This window comes from Mus caroli, unplaced genomic scaffold (genome assembly GCF_978045245.1).
Source record: "Mus caroli unplaced genomic scaffold, Mus_caroli_1 scaffold_12, whole genome shotgun sequence".
In the NCBI taxonomy this organism is placed as follows: domain Eukaryota; kingdom Metazoa; phylum Chordata; class Mammalia; order Rodentia; family Muridae; genus Mus; species Mus caroli.
Genome location: NW_028227267.1, coordinates 1,215,378 through 1,241,205, shown reverse-complemented (window position 1 = coordinate 1,241,205; position 25,828 = coordinate 1,215,378). Strand labels below are relative to the sequence as shown.

Below are 25,828 nucleotides of genomic sequence, written 5' to 3'. Positions count from 1 at the left end.
CGGGCTCCCCTGCCACAGGACATTCAACTTGAACTCTGGCTATGTGCTTCTTCCTTGCCCTCTGTCCCAGGAATCACAGCCACCTCTCTGGGGGGCCCAATCCACTTCAGTCCCACCCCAAAATCAACATTGAGGTGTTCCAGTTCCACCCCTTGCCAGCCACATCACTTTGTGCACAGACTGAACTCAGCCCACAGACACCTTCCTCCTTCCAGCCTCAGTCCCCACACTGCTCTCAGTTCCTTCCTTCAGAGGCAAATGGACTCTGTTTGACACAGAATCAGCCTGAATGGGATTTTACTTAGACTTAAAGAAAATTAAGTTATGAAATTTGTAGGAAATGGATAGACTTGGACAATGTTATATTAGGTAAAGGAGCCCAGGGTCACAAACGCTGTGTTTTCTGTCTCCTGTGTGGAGCCTAGGTTCCCTTTTTATACATGTGGGAGTGGGTAAAGGTCAGAAAGCTAGAAAGGGGATGGTGAAAGGAAGAAAGGATTTGGGAGAGCCTCGGGGAGGACACTAGAATGGGTGTGAAGTGAAAGTAGAAAGTAGAATAGTGAGGAAGGAGACAGACCCTGTAGAGGGCCTGAGGCAGGGGACTGGGTATAGAAGGATCAGCTGAAATTGAGTACATATGAAATCACCATAAAGAAACCTGCTACTTTGAATGATGTCTAAAACAAATTTAACTGAAAATAAAATAGTTCTGAATCATTTGGATAAATCCCCTTTACAAGCAAATTTAAAATTATCTACCAAATGCATGAGGCCAGGGTTTCCCAGTGTTGACCCTATGGACATCCAGAGACAGACAACTCTGTACTGTGGCTACTTTCCTGGGTCCTGCAAGAGGGTTAATAGGGGCTCTGGCCTCTGAGCTCAGATTACAGTAGCATTCACCACACACCCCAGCTGTGAAAACCTGTTCTGTACTGCTCCTAAGCATCACAAAAATGCTGCGCTCTCTTGCTTTACGTGGTGAAATACACTTCCACCTTCCTGCAGAATACTACCTGAAGCAATGAGTGTTGCCCTGAAAAAAATTCTACCACCCTTTCCCCCTGCATGCAGTGTATGATTGGAAAATGAACAGTTCACATTTTTAAAAATGTTGGGGGGGGGGTAGTATGTGTGTGTGCACGCACATAAGTGCAGTTACATGTGAATACAGGTGCCTGAGGAGGCCTGTAGGTGTTGGGTCCCATGGTCCTGGAGTTACAGGCAGTTGTGATCTACCCAGTCCAGATGCTGAAAAATGAATGTAGGTCCTCTGTAAGAGCAGTAGCTGGCTTTAACCACAGAGCTGTCTCTCCAGGCCACAGTGGCCCACATTTTTAAGGCTATGACTTCTAATCTTATTGAAACAGAATTTCTGATTTTAAAAAACATCCATCTCTCTAAAGTGCAGAAAAGGAAACAATTGTGGGCATAAGTGGGGAGTCTAAAGCAAACCAGAGGCTGCTGTACCATTTCTGTCTTCTTGGTCCTCATTTACTTGGCCCTCCTACTTGCTAACCCATGTCTTCTCAGCACAGTGAGCTCATTGGCATCAAGAGTCTAAAACAAGAGTGTTTCTGAAATACTAGCAAGAGGCAGACAGTATCATTTCATGTCTGTTTAGTCTAAGATTTTCTCAGACATACAATTTTATCTGCTACATGATAAGACTTTCAGCAGACATATAGTTTTATAGTTTTATATGCTATATGATAAGCTATCTTCCACTTCTCCATTTTTCTTAAACTACTTCTACCCTTCTTATTTTGATAAAGATTAAAATTCTGTGAGTTATTTCTTTACTTTTAAAGGAGGATGGCCTTGAACAAAGTTAAGCAACAGGCAACTGAGTGCACCCGAGCTGGAGCACGTGGGAAGTGGTGCAGGCTGTGGAAAGCTGGGCAGGGCATTCCATGGGAAGTAGGGCTGTCTGCTCTGCTGTGAGAACTTGGGTTGTGCTAGGAGACCACTCATCTACTCATATGATGCAAGAAGGCTGGATTCTATATTTTTTACAGCATAGTTTTGGGGTTTGGCTTAGTTTATCTTAATATTATGAGTCAAACGCTGTAGACTTTGTGTGTTCTTTTGATTAAATCCTGAGTGAAATTCATCATAGCAACCTATTTTCTTTCTTAGTGATTTTTCTCCTCAAATATTTCTGTTCTTACTGTGGATGTAAAGGTTATGGTGGCTATAGTGGCTATTAAGATTCTGATGCTACCAGAAAGAGAAAAGAAAGGACAGCTAGGAATTCTTGCATGTTAAGCTGTAATAGCTGAGCCTTTCAAACCCAACACTCTTGAGAATGGGGCAGGAGAATCGTAAGTTCAATCCTGGACTGCCGAGGAAATTTAAAGAAAGCCTGCACATATTACTGTGTTGGCTTGTGGCAGAAAAAATTGGGGAACTGGAGGGCTGGATATGTAATTCGGCTGCATGGTGCTTGCCTAGCAAGTATAAGACCCTAAGTACCACAGAGGAAGAAAAATATGTACACACATACATCATACATACATACATACATACATACATGATACATACATATGTATGTGTATATACAGAGATATGTGCATATATATGCATATACATACATATACATACACATGCATATGAATGATAGCAAAGTCTGGCCCTAAATTAAAGAAATAACTTAAAAGCTCTGTGTCTCTTCCTACCCTAGGAGTTCCCAAGAGGCCTAGAGGCCACCTCACAGTATGCTCTTCTCCTTTCTGATGTTAATCTCTGGCCTGCCTGCCAGTGCTTTTGATACTCTATTGTCAAGGCATAAAAGATTGAGCCTTAGACTTAAGTGTCTGTGGGTCTCATCACCACAGGCTCAGCCAGCCAAAAGGTAAAATGACAGGATGTGACACTGGAGAGTATCATGGGGTACATAGTGGCTGCCCTGAGGAAAGAGTCTGCCAAGTGGGAGCCTCTGGTACAGTTTTGCAAAGGCTGAGCCCATCACAGCAATCTATAAAGGTCTATAAAGTGATTAGTGACTCAAGGTTTTGCTCAGTAATTTACATGTAGTAGTTCTGCAGTTTGCTGGAGAAATGAACAGATGGGTGGTTTAATTAATTGATGTGGTGTTTATCTGAGGGTTAAAGATTAACATGACGAAAAGCTCAGTTCCTAATACCAAGAATTAAATGTAAAAGGAATCAGGATTAGCATGTTAGGAAAAGGCTAAGCCATTCGCAAGGCTTTTAATTATACAAAGAAATACCATGAGGAAATGAGCTTAAATTAAAAATCTGAACAGTGGTTTGAACTGCACACATTCAATATGGAATTGGGAAAAATGACTAAGTACAGTAATAATTGAGCTTCTCTGGGAGTGTTAGAATGCAGCCTCACTCTGACTGCAGCCCACCTACAGTTCTTATGCTCTGAGCTTTCACTTCTGCATTATGAATCATAGTCTACCTGAATTGTTCTCTGGAGTTAGTGACTAGTCCTCTTTAGCAGTTACCTGGGAAACTTGAAGAGGTGGTTCTTCACATGGACAGTAAAATCACAAGTTCTTTTACTCTAATCTTAATTACTAATATTGATATAAATTCTCAGATCACACATCACACTGTCACCATGGTCATTTGTATGGATATTTATAGTGTACGAAGAATTAAAGAAGGCACAGAGTTCATGGAGGCCTTACCAGAGGCAGAGCAGAGGCAGACTCATGGATATGCACAGAGTACCTGGAGGTAGCTATACAAGCTCTTAAAAACCTGTTGGACCCCTTTATGAGAAAAGTCTTGGAAAGATCAGGAATTCAAGGACCATACCTAAACATAATAAAAGCAATCTACAGCAACCAGTAGCCAACATCAAAGAAAATGGAGAGAAGTTAGAAGACCCAACTAAAATCAAGGACTAGGCAATATAGTACTTGAAGTCCTAGTCAGAAAAATTAGACAAAAAAAAAAAAGGAGGTCAAGGGGATACAAATTGGAAAGGGAGAAGTCCAAATATCACTATTTGCAGATGGTATGATACTATATATAAGTGACCCTAAAAATTCCACCAGAGAACTCCTAAACCTGATAAATAGCTTCAGTGAAATTGCTGAATATAAAATAAACTCAAAACAAATAAGTGCCCTTTCTTGACACAAAGGATAACAGGCTGAGAAATAAATTAGGGAAACAACACCATTTACAATGGTCACAAATAATATAAAATACCTTGGTATGACTCTAACTAATAAAGTGAAAGATCTGTATGATAAGAACTTCAAGTCTCTGAAGAAAGAAATGGAAGAAGATCTCAGAAGATGGAAAGATCTCCCATGCTCATGGATTGTTAGGATTAATAGAGTAAAAATGGCTATCTTGCTGAAAGCAATCTACATATTCAATGCAATCCCCATCAAAATTCCAACTCAATTCTTCAATGAATTAGAAAGGGCAATTTGCAAATTCATCTGGAATAACAAAAAAACCTAGGATAGCAAAAACTCTTCTCAAGGATAAAAGAACCTCTGGTGGAATCACCATGCCTGAACTAAAGCTGTACTACAGAGCAATTGTGATGAAAACTTCATGGTACTGGTACAGCGACAGAAAGGTAGACCAATGGAATAGAACTGAAGACCCAGAAATGAACCCACACACCTATGGTCACTTGATCTTTGACAAGGGAGCTAAAACCATCCAGTGGAAAAAAGACAGCATTTTCAACAAATGGTGCTGGCACAACTGGCAGTTATCATGTAGAAGAATGTGAATTGATCCATTCTTATCTCCTTGTGCTAAGGTCAAGTCTAAGTGGATCAAGGAACTCCACATAAAACCAGAGACACTCAAACTTATGGAGGATAAAGTGGGGGAAAGCATCGAAGATATGGGCACAGGGGGAATGGATACAGAAATTGTGGTACATTTACACAATGGAGTACTACTCAGCTATTAAAAAATGAATTTATGAAATTCCTAGGCAAATGGATAGATCTGGAGGGTATCATCCTGAGTGAGGTAACCCAATCACAAAAGAACTCACATGATATGTACTCACTGATAAGTGGATATTAGCCTAGAAACTTAGAATACCCAAGATACAATTTGCAAAACACATGAAACTCAAGAAGAATGAAGACCAAAGTTTGAACACTTTGCCACTTCTTAGAATTAGGAACAAAACACCCATGGAAGGAGTTACAGAGACAAAGTTTGGAGCTAAGACGAAAGCATGGACTATCCAGAGACTACCTGACCTGGGGATACATCCCATAATCAGCCACCAAACGCAGACACTATTGCATACTCCAGCAAGATTTTGCTGAAAGGACCCTGATATAGCTGTCTCTTGTGAGGCTATGCCAGTTCCTGGCAAACACAGAAGTGGATGCTCACAGTCAGCTATTGGATGGAACACATGGCCCCCAATGGAGGAGCCAGAGAAAGTACCCAAGGAGCTGAAGGGGTCTGCAACCTTTTAGGTAGAACAACAATATGAACTAACCAGTACCCCCACAGCTCGTGTCTCTAGCTGCATATGTATCAGAAGATGGCCTAGTCGGCCATCACTGGGAAGAGAGGCCCCTTGGTCTTGCAAACTTTATATGTCCCAGTACAGGAGAACACCAGGGCCAAGAAGTGGGAGTGTGTGGATAGGGGAGGGGGGGCGTGGGGGGAGGGAGCGGCGGCGGAGGATATAGGGAACTTTCAAGATAGCATTTGAAATGTAAATGAAGAAAATATCTAAGAAAAAATTGGAAAAAAAAAAAAACCTGTTGGGAGCTGCTGGATTCCAGATGCAGAGACACAAGACAAGGTACAGAACATTGAAGAGTAGGCATAAGATCAGATCTGATAGACTTCCATGCAAGTAGGCTGCATTAAGCAGTGAGGACCAAACTGAGCCCAAACCCCACGGATGGTTGGGAGTTCTCTGCCTACTATTCCCTTGATGTACATACTACGTAGGATGCACACATAAAGGTGACAGTCAGATTGATGGGGCCATAGACATGCAAGTGTTCCATGTCCTCCTCCATATGGGTCCAAGTGAGAGTGTTGCGTTCCTGTTGGTCAACTGTATCTGACAAGCCCTTGGGTCACATTTTTCTAATACAGCTTTAATATGTCCATACATGCCTGTATCTTTCCAATCAACCTTGATGCATTTATAGGTGCTATTTTTTTACTTTTAGTAATAAGTTGTGTATCAGTTTATGCCTTGTGGGTTGTGCTCCCCAGGCAGCAGTGTCTATACACAAATGTAATGTAGAGTCACCCTTCCTCTGTACATGTTCTCCGTGTGCAGACAAAGTTGCTTCTAAAACGGAGTCTCCTAGAGCAGGACACACCCTGAAAGCTGCCATTCCCCACACTGTGGAGTAACATAGATTCCAACTCAGCCTGATTTGCATATGTCACCTCTAGGTACATCTCTTCTCTGACCTGTTCTATATACATGCTTTCTGTAGCCACCAGTAGTCCAACCAAGCAAATAGTCTACTTTGATGTTAAGACCAGTCTGGGTTGAAATATATCTACACCCAGGTGTCCCTTCCTTCAGGAGCAGAAACTTCAATCCTAGATCTGTCACCAAGATTAATCTATTCCATATCCTGTTACTCACTGTGTGTTTGTTAAGGTGACAGGAAGGACCAGGCGTTCTCCAACAACCTGCCATATTGCATAATTCACTGAAAATAATTACCTAGCCAGGATTCTGGTTTATACCAACAGGGAATGCACTAGATTAAGTATCAATCAGAAAACAAATACAAAACTCTTGCTTTCTGTACCCTAAGTCCTCTGAAAATCTTTTAGTTTAATCTGTATTATCGGCAACGTGAATGAAACTTGAATCTTCTGCTAAGTGAAAGCTGGTCACAAAAGACCAACTACAATTTTACCCCATTTGTCTGAAATGTCAATAGTAGACGATAGAGAAAGAGTAGATTAGGGTGGTCTGCGGCAAAAGGGGTGGGGAAGATGGGTGGGGTGACATGGTGACATTTAAAGGCACTTACAGGGTTTCTTTGGGGGATAATTAAAATATTCTAAGGTTAATAAGTGGTGGTAGTTTCACAAGTCTGTGAGTATATTAAAAGCCACTGACTTGTGTTACCTTTGAATTATATCATAGTAAAGTTGTTACCAAAAGAAAAAAAAAACACTTAAAAAGTAGCATTTTACTATTGTCTTAGTCACGGTTTCTATTCCTGCACAAATATCATGATCAAGAAGCAGTTGGGGAGAAAAGGGTTTATTCAGCTTACACTTCCATACTGCTGTTCATCACCAAAGGAAGTCAGGACTGGAACTCAAGCATGTCAGAAAGCAGGAGCTGATGCAGAAGCCATGAAGGGATGTTCTTTACTGGCTTGCTTCCCCTGGCTTGCTCAGCCTGCTCTCTTATAGAACCAAGACTACCAGCCCAGAGATGGTCCAACCCACAAGGGTGATCACTAATTGATCACTAATTGAGAAAATGCCTTACAGTTGGATCTCATGGAACTGTAGCTCCTTTTTCTGTGATAACCCCAGCCTGTGTCAAGTTGACACAAAACTAGCCAGTGCAACTATATTAACCCATTTTGATATGCAAAATAATATTTATCAATTAATCAAAGGAGCAAATATTAACTAAAAACAAAATTCTCCTGTCCTTTTTGAACAAACAAATGGAGCTTGCTTCCTTATATATTGACTTGAGGGGCTGAGGATGCAGCTCCGTTGTAGCATACCTGTTTTGCAGCTCCTGGTACCATATACTCAGACAAAAATACATAGATATCCTAACAACAAGAGCAAATATACGTGCATGCTTGACAGCGTGACAGTGTGTAGTTTGTAGTGTGAAGCGTAATTCACACAAGCAAGTGGGAGCTGGGGACTGCAGATTAACCTTGACCTCTCCGGATTGTTGGGGGCCTTTGTTGGTTATTCATAATCTCCAATAACCTTTCTGATGATATAAGACAGTTGTATGCTTGATTCCTCAGGCAAACAATTCAGGACACATCTCACATCTTATATAGATATCCAATATCTATATACTTACTAGTGTCCATATTTGACAACAAAGCTAATGTCTGTGCACTTTCCTTATTTGGCCACATTGGCAGCATGTGACTCACTGTAATAGGACACCATCTCTGAAAGCATTATTTTCTGATGAACAATGGACACAGGCAGAACAATTAGTATGCCATTACTTGTGCCTTGGATAAATAAGATTGTTCAGTTAATATTGCAGAGAAGATGCTAGTTGGGGTGCACTTGAAGAACCAAATAAACACCTGTTACCATGCAAAGAGCTACTCACCAGGAAAATAGCCTGAGGGAAGAGCAAGCATTTCTCCCCTAGGTCAGAATGTGAGAAGAGCAGGATCTGCCCCTCACTCAATTAGCATTGCTGTGGTGGTTTGAATGAAAAGTGTTTCCCACAGGTTCACATATTTAATATTTGGTCCTATTTGGCAACATTTGGAAAGAATATAAAACTTTTAACAGATAGAACCTTGCTGGAGAAAGTGTGTTACTGGGTGAGGGCTTTGGATTTTGTAGCCTCATCCTACTTCCAGTTCTGCCTCTTGTGTAATTACTGGATACAATGTAGTCTGATGGCTTCCTGCTCCTACTGCCATGTGGCCCCTGTCATGGCGGACTCTGTCTCTCTAGAACTGTAAACCAAAGTAAATCTTCTTTTTCCTATGTTGCTTTTTGTCAGGGTATTTTATCAGAGCAACAGAAAGGAAACTAATATTCTAGATATTAGCTGGATTCCAGAATCCACCTAATTAAATGGGATAGACATTGGGAGGGGAAAATCTTCAGTGGTGTCCTTCTGCCAAAGCCAATGACAGTCCCAGCTGGTATGGTGAGGTCACAAGAAGGATAAAAGGGAAAGATTAATTCCCTGCATTTTTTCCAACTCTTGTTCATGTCCCCAGAAACCATATCCCTTCGTAGGCAGGCAAGGTTCACAAGTCATAGTCCACAGTTGGTTCCTGCATCTCCTGTCCCTGAAACCTGATATCTGCATCAGCACCAAGAACTCAAAAGCCTCTACTCTGCTGTTATAACTGTAGAAAAGAGGCCACAGCACAATTCTCCTGACATCAATGGCTTTTCTATATACCTTTTCCTGGAAGATACTTGTGTTAATAATTTGGTTTATTTGTTGTTTAAAGGTTACTCTGTGCTTTGTAGCTAGTTGTTTGTGTGCCAGGCACCTGCATGAGCTCATTCCACTTTGCCACTTGCTTTGCATCACTCCTGTTAAAACAATCTCTGTTAGTTACTTGTCTGTCAGTGCAACCAGGTATCTGACAAAAGCAATTTACAGGAGCAAGGGTTTCTTGGAGCTTACAGTTTAAGGATTTAGTCTATAGTGGTGGAGAAGGTATGACTGCAAGAATGGGAGACAGTCATTCTGTTTACCAGGAAACTCAGAAAGATTAAAAAGATGAGTCCACACCTCCCCTACCCCCATCCCCACCCTGCTTCATCTTATTCAACCCATGGTCAGCATAGCTCTTCCTATCTCAGCTAAAGCATCATGAAACACCCAGAGATGTGTTATATGCCAAGAGGTGTGGCCCCTCTGTTGTTCTAAACCTAGTCAAATTGATTGTGAAGGTTAGCCATTACATCTTCCTACTAAGTGTGGCTGGTATCTGAGTGTGGTCTCCATGTACAGTTCTCAACAGTGATGTAGAGAATCTTTCCATAGTCTTTCCCTCACTTTTCCTTCCAGAACAGAGATAGAGAAGCAGAACTAGTTGCTTACATTACATAGTTCTATAGTACGTGTGCCTTCCATAGTGCTTAGCACTATGTGTACTAAATAGGTTCTGACTAGAGTCATCAATAGTGAGTGACTGAAGACAAACCATTCCCTTCTTTTTGTCCCTGCTGCAGGTCTCTCCCAGAATTATTTTTTAAAATAATTTACTGATGAGGGACTGGAGAGATGGTGCAGCCATTAAGAACGCCAAAGTTTGGTTACCACCACCCACTCTGGGTAGCACAATTGCTTGTAGCTCCAGTTCCAGGGGAGCTACTGCTCTCTTCTGGCCTTCATGGGCACCTACATACATGTGTGCATACTAACCCCACAAACACATACACATAAAATTATATTTTTCTAATCTTTAAAAAATGAAAGTAAGTAAAACAATAATAAAACGAAATAATAAAATGCTTGAGCAACTTTGAGTCCAACAAATGGACATCAATTTGCTAGAGCAAAGCAAGCTAAGAAAAGCTGTTGTGATCTAAATCACAATCCTGCCTCAGCAGCTCACCCTGCAAAGCCCTCCTTGTGCATCTGAAGCACCAACACTTTCCGATTAGTATAGGATAAATCATTTCTAAGATATAAAGGGAAGGATTATTTTCTTCATGCCTTTTCTACTTTAAAAGACATGAGCCAAGGGTGACCTGTTGTGCCAAAAGGCTGATGAAAATGTCATAGCAAAATATATAGCCAAGTCTTCTTAACCTCAGCGATCTTAGTTGAAACTTAGAAAAGTTCCCTGAACCCAAGACCTTCCTAAGCACCAAGACCAAGGGGACGTTTCATTTCTGCTGCCTGTTCACATTCACATACCAACAAACCATGCACTTCCTTTCTAATGTTTTTAGCTTATCTAAAGGCTCATGTGTCTTTGGTATATGTGTGGGCATGTGGCCACGGGCTCCACATGAACAGGAAGAAGCAGGCATAGGCAGGAAGTAGGCTGTTCTGATGTTATTTTTACCCAGAGCCTTCTGAGGGAGTTTGAGCCACCAACACAGAACCGAAGGGAGTCACTGTGGTCAGGTTTTCCTTCCTCAGTCAACAGAACTTGGATTCTTTCTTTGCACTCAGCAATGATGGCTTGTGTCCAGTTGCCAATCTGCCTCAGGTACCTGTGCTCATCTCTCCCCAGCTCTCTGCTTCTTAGGGGAAAGCAGCACAACTCATTCCTGGCAGCAGATGTTAGAAGAGGTGGATTGCAGTCTCTGTTTCTCCCATGACCCTAAGGGAAGTTCAACTCCTTAGAGCCCGATGTGTTCACCTGGGAAGTACATGGCTATTGTATCTATTGTACATGACATGATACTGTTTCTTCACCTTCCTCTTTTGTCCTTCGCAGGGTATATCCCCAGCTATTTAGACAAAGACGAGCTCTGTGTAGTGTGTGGGGACAAAGCCACAGGGTACCACTATCGCTGCATCACCTGTGAAGGCTGCAAGGTAAGTGCCAGTGTCCCAGCACAGACTGCAGCTCAGCATCTGCACTCTCCCAGACAGCCACTGGACATCAGGCTTACAGAAAGAGATGTCAACATTGATGACCTTTGGTCTCCAGGGGCCCAGGGGCCCTCTTTATTTTTGATGTGCTCAAGATCTGAATTTTCCTTCTTCCTAAATCATGAATAACTAAATGAAATTTTGCAATAGTGTAGTGTTTTGTTCTTGTGTTTTTAAAACAGAAGGACAACTAACAAAAAGAAAATAAATTAATAACACTTACTTTGAACATTAGAGCATATTTTTTAAATATCCAATCAATCGGCTTTGCTGTTTCTCCTCCCATTTTATGTGCATTGTCTGAGGTTTGCTCCACAGCCTTTCTGCTGTGGCTCTGCATGTCTATGCCCACTTCTGAGGGTTCTATTAGGCAGAATCTTTGAAGCCACTTAAACTCAATTATGTTACAGAATTTATTCAAAGTGGCTTTCAGCAGAGCCTGTAATAAATGGAATCAATTTGCCATCAGGTAATTTTGTGCTCTGCAAACTTTTCTTTGGGAGATTCTTGACAAAAACATACTGGTCACCAAATGGAGTCTACATCTGCCTACTTAACAATCTTAATTAGCAAAATGAAGATAAGCATTATCTTATGTTTTGATCCATCAACCTAGATTATAAAATAAAGACAAGGAACTCAATCCAGAGTAGTGCCCAAGCAGCCGATGCTGTCTGTGTAAATGGGGATGTATTCTAAGCCAGAGACAGACTTCTATTTCCTGTAGAGTTTACAATAAAACTTGTACTGAAGCCAAAAAAAAAAAAAAGAAACCCAAAAAACAAAAAACAACTTTCCCTCCTTCTTCTATCTTTCCTCCTCACCCACCTCCCTTCCCTTCCCTCCTTCATCCACCTTTCCTCCCAAACCTCCCTGCTTTCTTCCTGCCCTTGCCTTTAACTGCTTACAATTCAAATTCACAGGTTGTGGGGACTTAACACAAGCCCAGAAAGGAACCTAAGAGTGAAAAGACCCTCTTAATATGATACAGAAGCAACTTGGGAAAGGGAAAAGGTTTTCAAAAGCAACATCATCTTCAAGAGTGTCAAGAGATTTTAAAAAACAAAACAAAACAACAAAAAAAGCGACACCTCAAGGTTTATTCAAACCAACAGTGTATGTGGCCAGAATCTGTATTACTTTAGCAACAGAAAGATTTGTGAGTTTTTAACTCTGCTGAGGTGTGTAACTTCCTGCACACTTAGCACTTTGTAGAAAGAAGGTTGATGTTCTCATATAACTAACTGTTTTCGAAGAAATGTAACAATATTACAGTACTTTTACAACAATATAAGATAGAAATTTGAATTGAGAGAAAACACAATGAAAAGTCAAGGTGAGTCTTAACTCCCCAAGCAATTCTAACATTTAGAATTCTAAACTTTCTAAAAGGCATAGACATAAACAATTTCTAAACTGTTACATTCTAAAAAAAAAATCTAGTGGCTTGCAGGCCACAGACCATTCCAGGACCATTGAAGGAGTCAGGGCAGGAATGTGAAGCAGACACATGGAGGAAGGCTACTTGCTGGCTTGTCCATGCTTAGCTAGCTTTCTTATACAGATCAGGACCACCTACCCAGAGAGTAAAACCACCCACAGTGAGCTAAGACCCCCTAAATCAATGAACAACCAAGATAATCCCTCACAGATACTCACAAGGCAAAGTTATCTGAGCAATCCCACAATTGTGACTCCTTTAGTTGACTAAGTTATGTCAAGGTGGAAGTTACAGCTAAAAATGATGGGTAGTAACAAAGAGGCCCTGTGTGTGTGTGTGTGTGTGTGTGTGTGTGTGTGTGTGTGTGTGTGTGTGTGGTGATGGTGTTTTGAGACAGATTTTCTATGGGTAACCCTGGCTGTCCTGGAACTCACTCAGTAAGCTAGTCTGGCTCAAGCTCAGAGATCTGCCTGGAGTGCTGAGATTAAAGGCATGCACCACCACACCTGGCTCCATAGATGTCCTTATGTCTGGTTAGTCCATCATATGGGACCATTAAGAAGTTAATCTGGCCGGGCGTGGTGGCGCACGCCTTTAATCCCAGCACTCGGGAGGCAGAGGCAGGCGGATTTCTGAGTTCGAGGCCAGCCTGGTCTACAAAGTGAGTTCCAGGACAGCCAGGGCTACACAGAGAAACCCTGTCTCGAAAAACAAAAAAAAAAAACAAAAAAAAAAAAAAAGAAGTTAATCTGGCTTTTCTCTGAGTATAGAACTATTTCTGTTATAGGTTTTAAAGGCAAGTTCTCCATTCATGTACAAGTCAATGGAACATGTCCTTACTTAGTCCTTAAGAAGCCTCTTTTGTCAGCTCACAAGTTCTGGTGGTTGGCTTGGTTTTGGTGCTGGGGAATTAACTCAGAGCTTCATGCATGTTCAGCATGTTTTATGCTGCTGAGCTATGCCCCTAACCCCTAAAATGATTTTTCACATAAATGTCTTATCTTTAATTCTATCTCCGGGAGTTAATTTTCATTGCTTTTTTTTAAGTTAAGAGACTTATCATCCTTACATCTATCAAAAAGTAATATTTCCTCACCTATGGTAAAAGATGCTTTTCCACAGATTGAATATTGCTTAAAAGGAATTTCGTCCATGAATCAGAAGTAGGCTCAGAAAAGAAACAGCACAGCATGCTGCAGTGCTTCTATTTTCTACAAAAGTGAAGTACTCATGCCATTAAGGAGTACACAGAATACCTTTGTTGAGATATACAATCCTGTCCTCATTCTGTTACAGCCTTGCTCACCCTGGCCTCAACGTGGTCTTTGTAGGCCACCAGTGTAAGGGAGAAAGGGTTCCTGCTCAGCAACTGTCCACATCTTCCCTGGCTAGCTTCTCGGTAAACATGGCTTCCTCCTGGAAGAGAGTTGTTCTGCCTCCTCCCAGTGCATCTTGTCAGAAATGACTGGGTTTCTTTTGTCCCCTATTCTGCCTGGGACAGAGAGCACAGTTAGGGAAGGGAAAGCCACAAGAAAACTTGCCTTTCATTCTGGAGTCAAGCTGTGACATGGCCCTCTGGGCAGATTCACTCATTCTGCACCTGAGGAAACATGGTTGATGTCTCGCTCATCCAGCTGCTTGTGTGTGGTTCCTGGACCTGTAACAGCATATCGTGCAGAGGCATGCACACATGTTTAAGAACACAAATCCCCAATTCTTAGAGTTTTCCTGTTAGAATTTTATTTTGAAAGAAATCATATTTCCTTTTTTAAAAATGACAGATATGAGTCTTGGTTATTTCTGCTTTGCTTAATATAAGGTCCTACTCTAGACCCTATTATTGCAAGAAAGAGCTTTTTCTGAGTAGGGACTATGCAAGTGGGCATGTGCCCACAACCAAAGCCAAAAACTTAAATGAAAGAGCAAAAATGGGCAAAATCTGGGGCAACTGGGGCAAAGGGATGCAGCGTGAATCTGCTGCCCATCTGTGCCCACCACAGGGTCTTGAGAAAGTTGTATAAATTAGCAAAATCTAGAATTAAATAATGTTCTTCAGAGAAGAGAAAGCCTGTTGAACTCATATGCCTACAGATACTGGAGGAAAAGAAGGTTTTAGAAGGCCTCAAGCTCAAGTTTTCTGTTCTTCAAGTCCTGTTGTTTAAAAGGTTAAGAGAGGGGGCTGGTGAGATGGCTCAGTGGGTAAGAGCACCCGACTGTTCTTCCGAAGGTCTAGAGTTCAAATCCCAGCAATCACATGGTGGCTCACAACCATCTGTAACGAGATCTGGTGCCCTCTCCTGGAGTGTCTGAAGACAGCTACAGTGTACTTACATATAATAAATAAATAAGTCTTTAAAAAAAAAAAAAAAAAAAGGTTAAGAGAGTTGGTCATGGCCATCATTTTTTTCATCTTCTCCTCCTCTTCCTCCTCCTCCTTCTCCTCCTCTTTTTGCTTCTGCTTCTCTTCATGCTCCTCTTCTTCTTCTCCTCTGTCTCCTCCTCCTCCTTCTCCCTCTTCCTCTTCGTCTTCCTCTTTCCTCTTTTTCAATTTTTTTTTTGAAATTAGATTATTTTTAATACAAACACCCCAACCACAGTTTCTCCTCTGTCTACACATTCCAGATCCCCCACAGCTTCTTTCCCTTCAGAAAAACAGGCCTCCAAAAGAGGACAGCTAAACAGGACAAAACAGGCTACATATAGACAAAAACCCTGAGGCTGGACAAGACAACCCAATTGGAGAAGAAAAATCCCAAGAACAAGTCACAGAGTCATAGATACACCCACCCCCACAGTTAGGAGTGCCACCAAACCACCAAGCTAACAGTCACAACATAAACAAAGAGGGCCTGGTACAGACCCATGCAAGGGCCCTTGCTTGCTGCTTCAGCCTCTGTGAGCCCATGTGAGCCCTACTTAGTCGATTCAGTGAGCCATGTTCTCCTGGTGTCCTTCATCTCCTTTGTTCCCTGATTTGCTATGGGAGGGACGTGATGGAGACCTCCAATTTAGATTCTCTACCTACATAATGTCTGGCTGTGGGTCTCTGTATCTGTTCTCATCTGGCCAGAGGAAGCCTCTCTGTTGATGACTAGATAAGGCACTGATCTGTAAGTATAACAAAATGTCATTAAAAATCATTTCATTTCATTGTTTTATTTTGTTTTTCCAGTCATGTTTAGTTCTATGCTAGGTCTCTGAACTATCCATTCTCTGGTTCCTGGCCATCCAGGCTCCTTCTCATGGAGTGGGCCTCAAGTTAAACCAAACATTGGTTGGCCACTCCCACAAGTTCTATGCCACCATCAACCCAGTCCATCTTCCAGGTAGGACAGATTATAGGACAAGGGTTGGTATCCAGGTTTCTCTTTCTGTAGGCTTCCCAGACCAGAGACTAGAGGGTAGGGATGTAGGTTTCATACAGACACCAGTTCCACCTTTCTGTATGCAATGAACTGGGTGGTTGTTGTCCTCAGCAATGGAGCCTTGCTGTCAGTTTTCAAAGAGTGACCCTCTTTTCAAGTATCAGCCTGGGTTGTTTAGGGCTCTCCATAGGACACCCTCAGTCAACAGTTCAACCAAACACAACCAGATCTTGCCACTGGAAGTTTTGCCTGTCTACAAAAAGATGGCCAGTTCAGACTCTGTATCCTCCATTCTAGGAGTCCTCACTAGAGTCACCCTCATAGATTCCAGGATGTTTCTACAGCACTACGCTTCCATATCTCCTTCCAAACACTTCCTAATTTCAGCTGTCTCTCTTGCGTTCTTTCCCTCCATCTCCTACCCCAACCTAATCCCTCCCTCTCCTCTCCCTATCCAAATCCGGTCTAACAGCAAAATCAATTCTATTTCCCCCTTCCCATGGAGATCCATGCATCCCCCCCTAGAGCTGCTTTATCTAACCTCTCTGGGTTTGTTATTATCCTCTTTGTAACAGCTACTATCCATTTATAACTGAATATATACCATATGTTTTTCTAGGTCAGGGTTATCTCACTCAGGATGATTTTTTTTCTTAATTTCTTCCATTCACCTTCAAATTTCATAGTGTCTATTTTTTGCCCACTGAATAATAATCCATTGTGTAAATGTACCACATTTTCTTTATCTGTTCTTGGCTTGAGGGATATCTGGGTTGTTTCCAGTTTCTGGCTATTGTGAATAAAGCTGTAATGAACACAGTTGAGCATCTTTGGGTATAGATCATGGCCATCTTAAGAGTCGAAGAAGAATTAAGTGAAATCTCTAAATGAAATAAAGACATATATTTAGTCACCAAACAATTTTAAGTGTTCTTGGTGTGTACATATTCATTGTACATAGTAATGGATTTCTTATGGAAATATTCAATCAAGTATCCTGCACTTTTAATTCAGGATAAAGTAATAAATCTCTTCATTCACTTAGCAGAAAAATGATGACCTATGTAAATAAAGGTTATACCATATAATGTATAGAAAAATAAGAGCAAACACCAGGTTGCCCGCTGGCTTCATTTCTTTGAGTAAAATACATAATAGTGAAGACACTGCAGCCCTGTGAAACCTCCCTCAGCTCCTTAGATTCACTTGCCACCACCATCCTCCATTTGAGGGTATAAAGTAGGAGGCCCCAGCACAGGCTAAGGACCAGAACAATTGCTCTGATTCTTAGGTAGACAAAACTCCAGAGTCATTTGGTTTCAGAAAATATGAACCTATTATCTCGGGTCTTTCTCATTTTAGGGCTTCTTTAGAAGAACCATTCAGAAAAGTCTCCATCCATCTTATTCCTGTAAATATGAAGGAAAGTGCATCATAGACAAAGTCACCCGCAACCAGTGCCAGGAATGTCGCTTTAAGAAATGCATCTATGTTGGCATGGCAACAGACTGTAAGTACATGTTCTTCATTCACTTGATATTGTGAAGTGTGGAGCGGGGAGAGGTTTTGGTTCAAGATCAACAAAGAAAGCAGGAATCCTTGTGGATAGAGTGTGGCTCTCACACACCCTCCCTCCCCACATTCAGTCTTGCCATAGGTAAAAATCATTGGCTTTCTTCCTCCTGACTTATCAATTCCCAACTTCCAAAGCATCCAGATGATATGAGAAGGGGTAGTTAGATCATCCTGTGTGGGTTTGAAGCATGTAGCTTGGTCACTTCTCACACACAGGCTCCACATGCTGAGAGGCTTAGAGACCAGTCCTTGTGTTTTCAAAAGCAGAAATAAATTAACTTGGTAGACATCTTTGAGATGGAGTACTGCAGAAAACATCATGCTTAAGAACTTTTTAAGAATTCAAGTTGAAGGTTCCCACATGAGTCATACTGCTGTTGATAGCTTGTTGTATTTTTATCCAAAATAGATTTTTTAACTGGAACTCAGTTTTCTCAGTGCCATAGCACATGGCACTGAGATTGACCCTGGAGTCTCTCCTCCTAATCCTGGGCCAGCAGTTTACACTCGTCACCTTAATCCTAAAACAAAGAACCGCATCATTTGGTGTATACAGCTTCCCTCTGCCAGGAATCAGTAAGGGTGATTCCCACAGCTGTCATGATTATACACCAGCAATTTCAATCATAAGTTTAAAAGGAAAGTGAAAAGCACATCAAAGAAAGCAAAGGCAATGAGAATGTCCCTGATATAGAAAGAAGTGATCCTAGTTTGTATTGGGACCATAAACGGTGTTCTCTCTGAGAGAATAAAAAAGAAAATCTATGATTTCCTCATAGAAGAAAATGCTGCAGAGTGTATTATGAGATCTGTTAGGGTTTCAGGCTGGAAATACTGTCCATTCATGCCTCAGGCAGGGCATCTCTACCTCTAAAGGATCTGGGCCCTTTTCTGACCAGGATGTGAATATGATTAGCTAAAAACCAAATACTTACATATCACTATTCCAAACCACTATTGTTTAAACAGCCATTAATTATTTCATTAAGTTTAAGATGTGAGTAGTTATGGGGTTTAAGATGCTCAAAGTCCATCTAGACTGGTGATACAAATGCTGAGCCCTTTTATCTTCTGGTGAGGCATTTCAAAAGCTCCAGGTTACTTAAAAACAAAACCTCTGCTCGGGAACAGCCAGATAATCATTAGGTAGTGGCATCTGCCACCCAGCCCCAAGCCTGACAGCCTAGAAACCCAGTTCCTGAAAACCCACGTGGTAGAAGGAGAGAATGGACTCCCACAGGTGTCCTCTCACAGGGCTGAGGGTATGCACATGGACACATGCGTGCATGCACACACACACACTTCAACAAATAAGTAAACAACAAGAAGGAAAAAAAAAGAAAAGCAAACCTCCATGCTCGTGCCAGTCCTATCACTGACAAGGCATGTAACCCCCAGATTCCTGCCTGAGAACCCCCCACATACCTTACAGTTTCAAGCCCAGGATTCAGTCAATTCAGCTGCAATACTGTGGCATACTGAAAGCCTTGAAGCAATGGGGCTTCAGTTTTGTGAGCCTTTAGGAGGTAAACCAAAGTTACCTCACAAGGCTCATCCATATTTCCCACATCTGAGGACTCTCCTGTGACATGGGTGGCTGAATCCTGAGGGGATACTGCTAGAGGGCTTGTGAACTAACTGGACACCTTGCTTTTCTTCTTGCTATGTCCCTTTACACGGCACAAGGACAGTGTGCCTTCATTGTAGGAACCGAAGGCAGGAGTCCTGGGTCTTCCCCTGCCTCTACCATGAGCTTGATCTGACCTTAGACAAGTCATAGTCTGGTCCATCTTCTGTGAAAAGAGAATGGACCTAACTGCAGTCATCTGAAGCCTGAGCTGTGCTCAGGGTAAGAGTGCTTGCAGTGAAAACAAGAGGACCTGAGTTCTAACCTCCAACACACATGTAAAAGCTGCAACGACCACATGTATTGGGTGAAGGACAAGTACATTCTGTGGACTTGCTAGCCAGGAACTTAGCCTACATGGCAAGCTTCAGATTCAGTGACAGAGCCTGTCCCAAAAATGTGAGTGTGGATTGAGGAACACTCCTGGCATACTTCTCTGGCTTCCATGTGTGTACACAGAAGTTCACTACCACACACACACACACATACACACACAAAATAATATTAATAATAATAACAATTAAGTAAAATAAAATAAAGTAAAGTAAAAGTAAATAAAGCCTGAGTCTCTCAATCTTACTACAAATCTAATGAAATAGTCTATTTGAAAACTAACCACAGAAAGATAGGTTTCTTGTTCCTTTTTGCACAAATGGTAAATATGACTATATTTACTGAACACTTACCATATTCACATTGCCATAGTGAATACCTTGTATGTGGGCATTATTGATCCCATCTGGGTAAAGGGAGACATGAAAGCTCAGAGAACCGAACAAACTTGCTTAGGTGTCACACAGCTAGAAGGTGCTGGTGTCAGGACTCAAACCCACATCTTTCTAGTCCAAGGCTCTTTATCTACCATGGAGGACAGACCAGGTACAAAGATTTGCAAAGATGTACCTGTAAGGCTCAAGAGAATCAAAGCCAAATTACAGTCTGCCCTGAGGGAGCCAGGAAGAACCATTCCCCTCCCATCACTACTCCAGAAGACTTCCTTAACAGGAAGCACAGGAGGCCCAGGGGTGAATGCAGATGGCTGCCCAACTGATTTCTCTGCTAGTGTGGTTTTAAGTCTCTCTGCTTTAGTCTGGTTTCAGCCACTGCCTTCTGTAGAGCTGAGTTCCTAGTGCCCATGCCCCTTCCAAGCTCTGCTTTGGACACTTGGTCTGGACACTGGACTCATAGTGGGCTGTTTGTTATGAGAGGGAAAATGTGCCCCATGTGGCCTGAGGCTCAGAAACTACAATCTGCTCCAAGCTCTGGATTAGCAGTGGGTCCTCTCACCTTTCTACCTTGCAGTGGTGCTGGATGACAGCAAGAGGCTAGCCAAGCGGAAGCTTATAGAGGAGAACCGTGAGAAGAGGCGGCGGGAAGAGCTACAGAAATCAATTGGGCACAAGCCAGAACCCACGGATGAGGAGTGGGAGCTCATCAAGACAGTCACTGAGGCCCACGTGGCCACCAATGCCCAGGGCAGCCACTGGAAGCAGAAGCGGAAATTTCTGGTAAGGCTTCTGACCAAGCTCACTATTTATGTATCCTTTGTTTTCTGCCAAAGTTTAGAGTCCTCTGGACCCTCCTGACATTAGTCTCCTATTTTTGTGATGGGCAGTTGCAGCTCAGAGTGGCTGGAACTGCAATGATGCCAATGAGGTTACAGAGGCTACTGGAGCAATATTCACTCACTGGAACTTAGAGCAGCTTCCTGGGCCTCCAACCTCACGGTGAGGCCAGGGATGGAACCTCTCCTCAGGAATGTCTGCTATCTGATGGCTTACCCTTCTCCCCCCTTCTGCCTTCAGACTACCAGTGTTTATATTCAGCTATCTAGGCTTGTTCACATGCCCCCTTCAGCAAAATCTCTAGGATGAAGGGTCTCAGACTTCAGATTTAAGATTTTATCTGCCAGAGTTCAAATGCTTGTCTAGGAATAAAAGCTTGAGTTCAGAAGCCAGAGAAAATGGGCATAGTGATGGGGAAAGCAGAGAGACAAGGCAGAGCTTTTGGATCTGTGTGCACTTATTGGATTTTAAAGTGAAACCCCTTCCCATCCATTTCTCATTTAGACTTCCTGGTGTTCTAATGTTTCTGGAGTTGCTATCCCTGTTTTATCGATAGGCAAGTCAATCCCAAGGTCATACATAAATGCCCCAGATGATATGGCAGTAAGTGACTAAGCCAGGCCCAAAGCCAACATGCCCTCTGATTTCAAGTCTCCCTTCCCACTTCATTAAACAAACTTCCTGCCCAAGCCAGTGTCTAGCCACCTCAGAGACTGGATTTGCCTTCACAAAGGCTTTTGTGAGCACTTTTCTGGCCTGTGGATCTGTCTATACATCAGAGTTGCTGTCTTTAAACAAGGAGCTGAGGTGGTGAAATTGCCTGTGTACCACAACAGTGACATTATAATGCAATGGTTTTACACTTATAATCATAGTACTCAGAAACCCAAAGTAAGAAGGTTGCAAGTTCAAGGCCTGCTTGAGTTACCAGTCCAGCCCAAGACACTTAACAAGATCTTGCCTCAAAAGTTAAAGCCAGAAAGAGCTGTCACACAGCTCAGTGGTATAGCATTTGCCCAGCCTGCATGAGATGCTGGGTCAGTATCCAGCACCATAAGTAACAATCACAAAAGGAAATTTTGGAAAGAAAGGGCTATGAATAATTTGCCTTTCCTACACCAAATCCTCTCACTTTCACCGTAAACAAATACTGTCATATGCTACTTTAGAAAAGTCACCAAACACTGAAATGATGCTTATGCTGTGCCAGATTCGAGTCTAAATGCTTTGCTCCCTAATCTTCAGACCCTATACCACCTCTATAGGTAGAAACAAAGAATACCTCCATTTACAGGACAGAGAGATGTGGGAAACTTGTGGGGCTCCCACAGCTAGATTGTGCTAAGACATGGAGGAGCAGGTATAGCCAGTGCTGGGTCTGCCTGGGCTCCTTCTGCCCACCGCCCATGTAGCCTAACCCACCAAACTAAGAGAGGCCTTGTGAAGGTGGCATTCCACTGCTTCACCCTGGTGTATCTATCTGGAAATTAAACTGCACTTATTCTGTATAATAGGCCAATTCCAATCCAATATATCTGGACCATATCAGCACAAACTCCATCATACCCACGGGCCTAAGTCTATCAAAGTGTACTCTTTCCTCAGAAGTGTGGGCCACTGCCAGGCCTGGTGCTGCATTCTAATTCTAAGTAGTCAACAGAAGTGGAAATCAAGCTGAATTCTGAGTCAGATGGAGGAGTCAGGGCCCATTCTGGACTCGTGGAGAATTTTATGCTTTCCCCACCTAGGAGAGGATGAATCTAATTAAGCCAGTTTCTGACATAACTAAAATACATGTTTTAGAGTCTAAGGATTTAGTCTTTTAACTTATGTATATTTGTATAGGTCTATGTGAGAATAAATGTATGTGTACATGTGTCGAAAGCCAGCTTGACACCCAGGCTAAACTGAGATATGGTGTTGGTGATTGGGGTCATTGCTCATAGCAGCCAATGGTGGGAAGGGGCTCTGCTGATAGCAGCAGGAGATTTACAGGGTGATGGGAGTACAACTTAATTATCTGGGGCCAGAACTCTCAGTAACTGGGCAAGAAACTCTGAACTCATTTAACTCTTGAGAGAAAGAAAAGGATAAAAGTCATGCATACATTCACACACACACACACACACACACACACATGCACACACACACACACACACACACACACACACACACACACACACTGCTGGGCCTGACCACCTGTTTCATCAATTTTACAAGTGCACATGCATCCTTATATACATACATATATGCCTACATATATATTTATGCATGTATATATACACAGTCAGACATGTATACATTATACATATTGTACAGATAGACATATATACATATATACACATTTGGTGGATGGAGCAGAGTCCCAACAACCACACTTTATTTTTTCTCTCAGCTTTTTTATAACTTCTTAGACAAAGGTTCTTAATAAAATTATGTCATAGATAAAATGTCAAACAAGAGGGAGTTACAGAAGAATGTCAATAGCAAGTTCAAAGGATTGTTTCAGTCTGAAAGCTCATTATAAGTTCAAAGCAACAGTTTCACATAGCCTTATTTTATCATGGAGCACACCTGTCAATTCATCTTTGAACCTGACCTAGAATGAATTTTTTTCCTTGATCATTAGTCTGTCTCCAGTCTATTTTTCTTTCTGGCACAGTCTATGTGCTTGTTGTGCATGAAAGCTCACTGCATTCCTTCTTATGCAGCCTTTACCTGCTATCCTAAGAGACCTGGGCACATTCTATTCTTGATTCTAACTTTATTATATCTTTCTGGCAAAACAACTAAAACCATCTCCTTAAACTTTTTATCAAGTATTCTAACTTTCTAAAAATATATGAATCAAATTAGGAATTCTATAAAGTCATTAATTTATCTAAATAGCATTAATACATGAAAGTACATCTTCATATTGATCTGCAGGAAATTTTCCCAACAGAGTGGGAAAACTCAGGAAACAGTGGGCTCTGTCAGATGTAAGAGGGTTACTGCAGTAGCAAGCTGATCAGCAGCAAGAAACAATCCTGGGAAAAAGTTTCTGGGCTCCATGCCTCTCCAGGGTGCACCCATCACAGCCATGCAAAATGATGGGCCATCTCTTGCCATAAGCTTTCCTGCATGATTCCTTCCATGCATGTATGTTAGTGTAAGAATGAGTGTATGCGTGTGCACATATGTCTGTGTGGGAATATATTTATGTATGTATGTACATGTATGTCTGTGTGGAGATACATGTATCCATGTGTGTCTGTGTGGTGATGTACACACATGTGCATGTGTCTGTATATGTCTATGTGGAGAGGTGTACAGTTGTATGTGGGTACATGTGTGTCTACATGGGATGTAAGTTAGGGTTTTACCACTGTGAACAAACACTATGACCAAGACAACTCTTGTAAGGACAACATTTACTGGGAAAGGTTTACAGGTTCAGAGGTTCAGTCCTCAAGGCAGAAACATGGCAGCATCTAGGCAGGCATGGTGCAGCAGAGTTAAGAGTTCTACATCTTCATCTGAAGACTGCTAGTAGGAGACTAACTTCCAGGCAGTTAAGATGAGAGTCTTAAGCCCACACTAACAGTGACACACCCACTCCAAGGCCACACCTCCAAATAGTGCTATTCTCCGGGCCAAAAATATTCAAACCACTACAAGATGTGTGTGTGTGTGTGTGTGTGTGTGTGTGTGTGTGTGTGTGTGTGTGTGTGTGTGTAAATGTATGTCTGTGTGGGGATATGAGTATGTGAGTGCAGATACTTCCAGAGACAAGAGGTGTCAGATCCTGCTGGAGCTAGAGTTACAGGTGGTTATGAATTACAGATAGTGCATGCTGGGAATTGAAATTGAGTCCTTTACAAGAGTCGTATGCACTCTTAACCTGAGCAATCTCTCCTGTCCAAGATCTATTTTTTTAAAATCTAAGAAGCATCCATTGGAACTATAGAAGTATGTAGCTCAGTCACTAAAACGCTTGTTAAATAGACATGAGGGCCTGACTTTAGTCCCCAGCACTCAAATAAAGCTAAAGCCAGGCATAGTGGTACATACATGCAATCCCAACACTGGAGAAATGAAAACAGAGCCCAGATAACCAGCTAATCTAACATAATTAGTGAGCTGTAGGTCAGTGAGAAATCCTGTCTTAAAAACATAAGATGGACAACTAAGAAATAATACCCACATTGATCTCTGGGGTTCATGACTTACATACTTTGCCAGTATGCAAGTATGCTTGTGCACCCACACACACTACACACACACAAACACACACTACACACACACAAACACACACACACTATACACACACAAACACACATACACTACACACACTACACACACACACACACACACACACACACACACGAGAGAGGGAGGGGAAGGGAGAGAGGAAGGGAGGAAGGGAAGGAGGGAGAGGTATTAATGATCAGATGTTATGGGAATCATAAAGTAAGTCATGTTCCTTATATAACAAGGGCAAGCAGTAAGGGATATCAAAGATAGTAAGTATGGTCAGTGTTGAATACATTGAAGGTTGTAAACTGTATGAAGGTACAGAGTTCTTGTGAGTGGAAGATGGGGAAAGACTTCATTCCTCTAACTAGAGCATTGAAAACAGAAAAGGGCAAAATATCAAGACATAAGAATCAGCCTTGATGTCTCACCTTCAAGGCTCCTAATAGTCTTCATGAATTTGATCATCCAAAGAAGAAAAGTGTGGCAAAGTGGCCTGCTGTTAAACTTCAGTCAGAGCAATGAGGTGATCTCTGCACTGGTTTTCTTCAGGAAGCTGATGAAAGCAGCTATTATACCCAGCAGGGCAGTACAACATGACATGTGACATGTACCTTGTATAGATCCCTGATATGTTCAGGATCCAAATGTAAATAATGGCTTCTTGGTGCCTGCTGTTCTAAGGTTTCTAGATTGACCCGGATCCTTCTCTGTCCCATCTTACTCTACCATACAACCTTTGTGCCTAGATCACCCC

General features: G+C 42.0%; 1 protein-coding gene across 23 annotated transcripts in view; it reads left to right on the top strand.

Moving 5' to 3' along the window:
• Thrb (thyroid hormone receptor beta) overlaps positions 1-25,828 on the top strand; it is a 405,974-nt gene that overhangs the window by 355,097 nt on the left and 25,049 nt on the right. For all 23 annotated transcript variants that reach the window (XM_085828345.1, XM_085828343.1, XM_029469084.2 and 20 more), the window contains 3 exons: positions 11,105-11,205; positions 17,431-17,578; positions 20,573-20,778. In XM_085828345.1, the coding sequence (XP_085684471.1) occupies positions 11,105-11,205; positions 17,431-17,578; positions 20,573-20,778 (455 nt within the window). The remainder of the gene's footprint in view (positions 1-11,104; positions 11,206-17,430; positions 17,579-20,572; positions 20,779-25,828) is intronic.